The 7091-nt window shown below is 43.6% G+C and overlaps 1 protein-coding gene across 1 annotated transcript; it reads right to left on the minus strand.

Annotated features, from left to right (window-relative positions):
- Nucleotides 1–1950: 1950 nt before the first annotated feature.
- On the minus strand, nt 1951–4848 carry LOC102710833 (S-type anion channel SLAH1-like; the record flags this gene model as incomplete). The annotated part of the gene is made up of 2 exons (XM_006645644.3): nt 1951–2742; nt 4072–4848. Coding segments are annotated over 2 exons (1071 nt in total), but the record flags the coding sequence as incomplete, so codon positions are not given.
- Nucleotides 4849–7091: the final 2243 nt, after the last annotated feature.

Genomic DNA, 7091 nt, shown 5'->3' on the forward strand with positions numbered 1-7091 from the left:
ACAATAGATGTGAAATAAATCTCTTTCTGATCCCCTTAAATCCTCCTCATATAAGGATTAACTGAACAAGGCCTAAATCTTCATGCCTCGTACCACTTCTCTAAGCTTAGCTTGTCACCTTGTGGGATCTTACCATGCTTATTGGGTGGAGAATTTGCTCCAACACCCATGCATGTTTCACACGGGGAATCTGCACTACAAATTTTCGCTAGTGCATTTTGTACGTGCATGTACATACAGCTGTCATATATAGTAGTATATGACTTTATTATGCAGTAGCACCCACTGCTTATACTCTATATACCGATATGTATATATTGCTCTTGCCACTTTGATGTGGGCCCCCTGGAGCTAGCTTAAGCCATATATCTTTGACCTAACTAAGTGACCAATCAGATAGGACATCGGCGACCTAATTAAACTGATGGTTATAATCTCGGCAAACCTAAGCTGATAACCAGCAGTGGAAGTGTAGCACACAGGATCGTGCTTGAGAAGACCTGTTCCTTTCGTCGCTTCGAAAGAGACTCCAGTAAGAGCAAAACAGCAGTATTAGTTGGTCGTGATCGAGTTAACTCGTGGCCACAAATGATGAGTCTGAATAATCTGCCATGGAAGAGGTCTTCTGTCTTCTGTCACCTGAAAACAAACTAGTTGCTAGTCAAGTGCTTCCACGTTCTAAGATAAGTTTATTTTTTAGATTTTAGATATAATATTTAGCTCTTCGCCTTATTTAATTTTTACTTATTAGATGATAAAATATGAATAGTACTTTATGTATGACTATTTTTTTAAAATTTTTCTAAGAAAAATTTCGAATAAGACGACGGATAATCAAACGTTGGACATAGAAATCGGAAAATGAATTTTTTTAGATGGAGGTAGTAGCCATTATATGTCCTGCACCAAAATTAATAAACAGGGGTCGTTCCAAAAGAAGAAGAAATCAATGCCGCTGATGATTAATGAGAGCATTAGCTAGCACTTTCATCTCGCCACTATGGCAACCATGGGACGTACGAACCGGTACTTTAATTTGGTACGACACCATCATTATCCATCTATCCTGCTCGCCACTACTACCTAAGCTACCTAGCAATAGTTAGCTTATATACGTGATATATAAACTGTACATATGTATAGTACTCTACAGTCTAAGAGCAATTTCAACATATATAAGAAAGTAACCCTACGTATAAAAGTTGAGCTATTTTTGATGTCCTTGAAAAAGTTTTCAAGTACAAGAAGATACTATATTTTCTTTTTATATAAAATTTGATACCTCTAATCACTTCGTACCCCGACATATCAAAATTTTAATTATAAGTTTTAATACCTATAGATTAGTTTCTCAAAGAAAGTGAAATTGCTCACAGTCTATGCAGTTCGATCCTCGCCAGCTGCAGTGCCAACACGTACGTACGAGCTAGGCTCATCAACTCGCCGAGAGCCAGAGAGCGGTACACACGTTGCGATCAACGAATCACCTGAGCTAGAATGATACCACTCGATCGATCAGGTGATCGATCTATCGTATCGCTTAATTACTCAGGCGCAGGCTCGATCAGCCTCTCGTACGCGAAGCCGGCCACTGTCGATCAGCTAGCTTGTCACTGCTGCTGTGGTGTTTTCACCTTCAATTAGTTTCCGGGAGGAGCATCAAACCGATCGAGGTGTATATTCGTGCAAACAAGTTTTCGTACGTACGTACGCTCGATCGAATCCGCGCGCGCCTACTGGGATTATTCCTGTTCCAGCATCGATCTGTGCAACTCACGCATAAAAAAGAAAAAAGAATCGTTTTACGTCGATCGACCGATCACACCGGCCGGCCACCATCTTCCCAACCAAATTTGCACACGGAAACATATGTACAGTGTACGGTTTAATTTACAGTGATGTCTGCAGGAAGCAATTTTACTATTCTTGAGAAAATAGCAGGACGTTCTGTTTTTTCAGTATAAAGTTTAATACGTCTGAATACTCTGTATCTCGACGTATAAGAAATTTAACAGTAAAAATACTTTAACATTGTCTATCTACTGGCCGTGGCAGAATGGCTCTGTCGTTTTTGTATGATTAATAACGTTGAACACAAAGTAACATGAACGAACATCATATGAGAAGATCTTAACAACGGGCGTCACAAATTAGTATACAAGCGCCCAAAATTTCAACAAGTCAATAAAAACAAACAAACAAACAAAAGACGGAGAGAGAGAGGAGTGGCTCAGTGCAAACAAGCCCTCTCGTCCTGGGCTACTTCATCGATCCCACAACTATATAAGTATATATGTTCAACAAAAGAGATTAAGAGACGGTTTCAAATAATTGCACGTATTTGCATGAGGGTGACTTCCTAATTAACAGGTTATACGTACTCACCTCATCTTGCTCTGTATATATATGCTAGTAGCTGATGAGCTGAAGCAGGTGGGTCGATCCTAGCTAGGAAGAATGTGCAGCAGCATGACGGTGATGAGCGGGGGGCAGCAGGGCGGAGAAGGGGTCGTCGTGGGGGAGCAGGTCGTTGGTGCGGAGCGCGGTGAATACCATGAGCGCGAGGGTGACGGCGACGGAGAGGACGGCCAGGGCGAGCATGAGCGCGCTCGCCGCCGCCTCCCGCACCTCCTGCGCGTACTCCGCCGCCGCCAGCGCCAGCACCGTCAGCGGGAACGAGTACGCCCACCACGCCACGCTGAACCGCCGCATCGCCCTCCTGAACAGCGCCGGCCGCGACACCTGCATGCGTTTCGTTTTTTCACATGGTTAATAAACACTTCCACTGTCGTCTTTTTTTAAAAAAATGATGACGGCCGGAATATATTAGAGTGAATAAAAAGAGTTAAAAGAAAGACAAAAAGAGGATTACAAGGTATGATTATGGCTGAGACTACAGCACTTATAGTCATGTTTATAAAAAATTTAAATTTTTAATTAAATTCGAAGTTGATTTTAGTTTTTTATCGTAGTTTATTTTTCATCCTTAGATTTTATATTCCTATAAACATGTATATTTTATTTATAAAAAAATTTTGATTGCAAATATGCTGTTTCGCTTATTCCTGGAATAAGCCAAAAGATGTGTAACTTGTGATGACATGCATTGCATTATAAATATTCTTTGTTTTCTCTGTGGCATTGTCGGGTCATCTCACGATCCTCTTTTTGTTAATTATGAGTTAATTGCTACCTAAGCGTGATTAGTTGGCAGTGAGTCCGTAGGCACTGCCACGATACACACATGCATATAAGGTTATTTTAGAGAGAGGACGATCGGCATACGTGGCACCTAGTAGTATCCTACTGTCCTACACGATCCTAGTTGGATGATCAGTTCTTTTCTGGACCACTAATGAGAATAGAAAAGGCAAAAAAGCGATTGATCTCGGTGCAAATCTAAAAGCGGCGGAATAAAAAGAACCACAACGAAATGGATGGCTGGATGGATGGATGGAAACATCATTTGAACATTTCCAGCAAATGCGCATATCCCCCACCTCTCTTCCTCTCCATTAATTCTTTCTCCTGCGATCTATCACTCTACACGAATACGGACCACTATCCATATAACAATATACGTACTTACGATACCACGAATACGAACCCTAACACTTGCTCAAAGAGACGCCGTTAATTTTTTTTAAGTAATTATGTAAATCTTTTGAATAAAACGAATGGTCAAACGTGTATAAAAAGTCAATGACGTTAAACATTTAGGGACGGAGCTAGTATATTATAAGTCCACTTACATACTCTTAATTATGACCCTGTATTTTGAATTGTCAAATGCATTCTAGTGTAACCGGCCGAGCTCAATTCAGTGTCATTTTTGAAAGTTTTGGATCAATGGAATGGCACATGGTGTGGTGGTGTTTTTGCTTTTTTTTTTTCAGAAATGGGATTTTTCGTGGGCGTCGGATCAAGAATTGGACGGTTGGGATTGCACGCCATGGTGAGTCATCACGTACGTGCGTGCTCGTGCATGCTTGCGTGTGGAAGGAACGGTGGAAATGGCGAAAGGTAAGAGCGTAACGCATACGTGGGTTTTGTGGCGAGGCGCTAGCTTACCAGCGAGGCGAAGAGGAAGAGGGAGAGGAAGAAGAGCATCTTGCAGCAGGTGTCGAAGGAGGAGGAGATGGCGTCCCAGGCGAGCGACGCCATGCTCGGCGCGGCGAAGAAGAGGAAGAAGACCGGGCGGAGCATGGCCGGCAGCGAGTCGGAGCCGAGGAACCGCTGGTACAGCGTGACGAACAGCACGAGGTAGTGGGCGGCGCCGACGGAGAACATGGCGACGGCGACCTCGTGGCGGCCCATCCTGGCCGCCGCCCGCGCCGTGACGAGGTTCCCGATCACGGTGATGTGGCTCGCCGGGTTGGCCACCATGGACAGGAACTTCTTGCCCCGGGTGAACCACTGGCCGTAGATCTTGACGTCGAGTGCGAGGATGGGCAGCGAGAACGCCCACCAGAGCGCGTGGTACCACCGCGCGTCGGGGCGCAGGAACGGCGCCGACTGCAGCAGCAGCAGCCACGAGATCCAGGGCGCGAAGAGGTAGTTCATGGCGACGTGGTGCCGGAACTCGGCGCGCACGGCCGGGAACCGGAGGAGGCACCGCGCGCCGTAGAGCGCGCACAGCGCCACCAGCGTGAGCAGCGCCAGCGACCAGAGCAGCACGAACGCCGCCGACGGCAGCGACCGCACCACCGGCCCCAGCGCCCTCGGGTCCGTCGACGAGTCGCTCAGCGTCCGCCACAGCAGCGCCTGCCCCGACAGCGCCAGGCTGATGCGGAAGTACCCCGCGTGGAACCGCGTCAGCATGCCGAACCGCGCCGCCGCCGCGTCCGCCGACGCCACCACGCCGTCGCCGCCGCCGCCGCCACCGCAGCCGGTCACCGATTGGGCGAAGGGTTTAAGCGAATGGGACGAGGTCTCCATCGCGGCCGATGGATCGATCTCTCGGTGGAGAATGTGTTCGACGATATGATCTGCACAGGTTGCCTTGCAAGCTAGTGAGCTGGGGTATTTATAGGGGAGTATGTGACAGGCTTAGCGGGTTATTGTTTGGCTTTATCATTAATCGTTATATTTATAAATAAAAAATAACTTACAAATAAAACTTTTATATATATTTTTAAGTGATCTAAAGGCTAAGACTTAAAAAATAAAATTAGATAAAAAAACTATTTAAACTTTGAATTTAATATCAAAAGTTTAAATTTTGACTTATAACTATACGTATAAATGAAAAGGTGAGAGTGTAGCTAGCTAGTGCTGTACAGCCAGCGTGTGCATGTGGGTAAGGCGGTAACCGAGGGTGGTGGTTTCCTGCAGGTTTTTATTCTGATCTTCCTTTTTTTTCTATCAAAGGTTCAGAATCTTCCAGATAGCTGAATGATGCTTGCTGCTGTGATGTGATGAAGAATGCTTATGTAAATACTATGTGAGCAGGCTGCTTGTGTGGCAGAGACAGGGCTTGTATTTTGGGAAACTATTCTGGGCTTAGGTTTGCTCTGATTTGGGAGCTAGCTAGTTACTCCAGTTCACTTGCTTTCTTTTGGTTAGTGTTTTCTTGTCCAAAATGTTCGAACATTCTGCGCCATGTAGGTTAGCACTACTCACCTGGTTATAAATGATTAATGTTTATGATAAGATTTGATTTAGTTTTTGAGGTTTAGACTGTTAATTTATATTAGACATATATATATATCAGAATAAGTTCATGATAAACACTTGGACAAATCTTTGTCCATTGCATGCATTGGGGTATTTTAAAACTTTAGTGCCTGGGAAACTTTCGGAGGTCAAAAATTTAAAAATATGACCAAATCTTGTTTTAAACATTAAATATTTACTATTCGAGAGCAATGGCGGCGCTAAGGGGTGCTCCGAGTGGTCCCCGGATCACAAAAAAAATGCCGACGGACCTCTAATACCTCAAAAAAGAGAGAAAATGATGATTCCGCTGATTGGTATTCACGCAAGTGATGCAACGTGATCATTTTTATTGAGCGGAATGCGTTCTTCGAGGTGGACAAAAAGATATAATAAACACTTTCATAGTCATTAGAAGACGTAGATCCGATAAGAAAAAAAGCAGTATGATAATCTTCTTTGTACTTTCCTAGCATATAAGCTTCTTTGAGTCAAAATTTTACTTAACTATTAATTTTATATATTTTAAGATGTTTTATTAATATATTCCAATATACTTTTGGTCTGTTTTATTACCTATACTTACATTATATAGCATCATTATATTTAAAAACAATTCGGTCGGACCATCTGTATAATAAATCTCAGATCCACCGCTATCAGAGAGAGTAAAAATTAGCAAGCGTGCTTTCCACCTGTTGGCAAATCCACGAAATCAATACCACTCGTGCTCGATGACTGTAGCCAAGAGAAAGGGCAGCATCACATCGTGATTGCCGCTTTAATTTTTCATCCGAAGGATATTAAAATTGGCTGTTACTACTATAAATTATATATATCATCACTTCAAAAGCTAGGTTGATTATATCAGTACATGACATAATTAGGATGGTCAAATCACGCGCGGCGAGGGATGATGGGTGCATCGACACGCCGGCACCACGGCTGCACCAGAGTCGCCGCCGCCGCCGCCGGCGGTCGGTGACTTTGACCTGACATAGCGGAAACAGAACCAGTGGAAGACTAAACACGCAGCGTATAATTCGTGCTCATCAGTCTTACATTTTCGCTTCCGTCTATACTTTTAAACCAAAATTTAAATATTTAATCTTAAATTTGAAGCTTATTTTAGAGTTTTCTTATCGTAACTTATTTTCTAGACTTATTCTTTAGAACCCTAAGAATATATATATTAAAAAAATATTTATAAATTATTTTTTGTTTTTTCCAAGACGGCAAGCAAAAGCTGGGTACCACACGCTCACTTTTGCCCCGCATTGTGGCCTCTGCACCATGCGTGTACACAGAGTGACAGATGGGATGAGATGAGATTGATCACTTGCAGACACCCTCTCTATCTTCAAACCCAATGCCGACTTCACGGGTAGTGGAATCGGACCCAAAAGGAAGAAAGAAAAGGAAACGGTTGGTACTTT

Source organism: Oryza brachyantha, chromosome 1 (genome assembly GCF_000231095.2).
Source record: "Oryza brachyantha chromosome 1, ObraRS2, whole genome shotgun sequence".
NCBI lineage: Eukaryota > Viridiplantae > Streptophyta > Magnoliopsida > Poales > Poaceae > Oryza > Oryza brachyantha.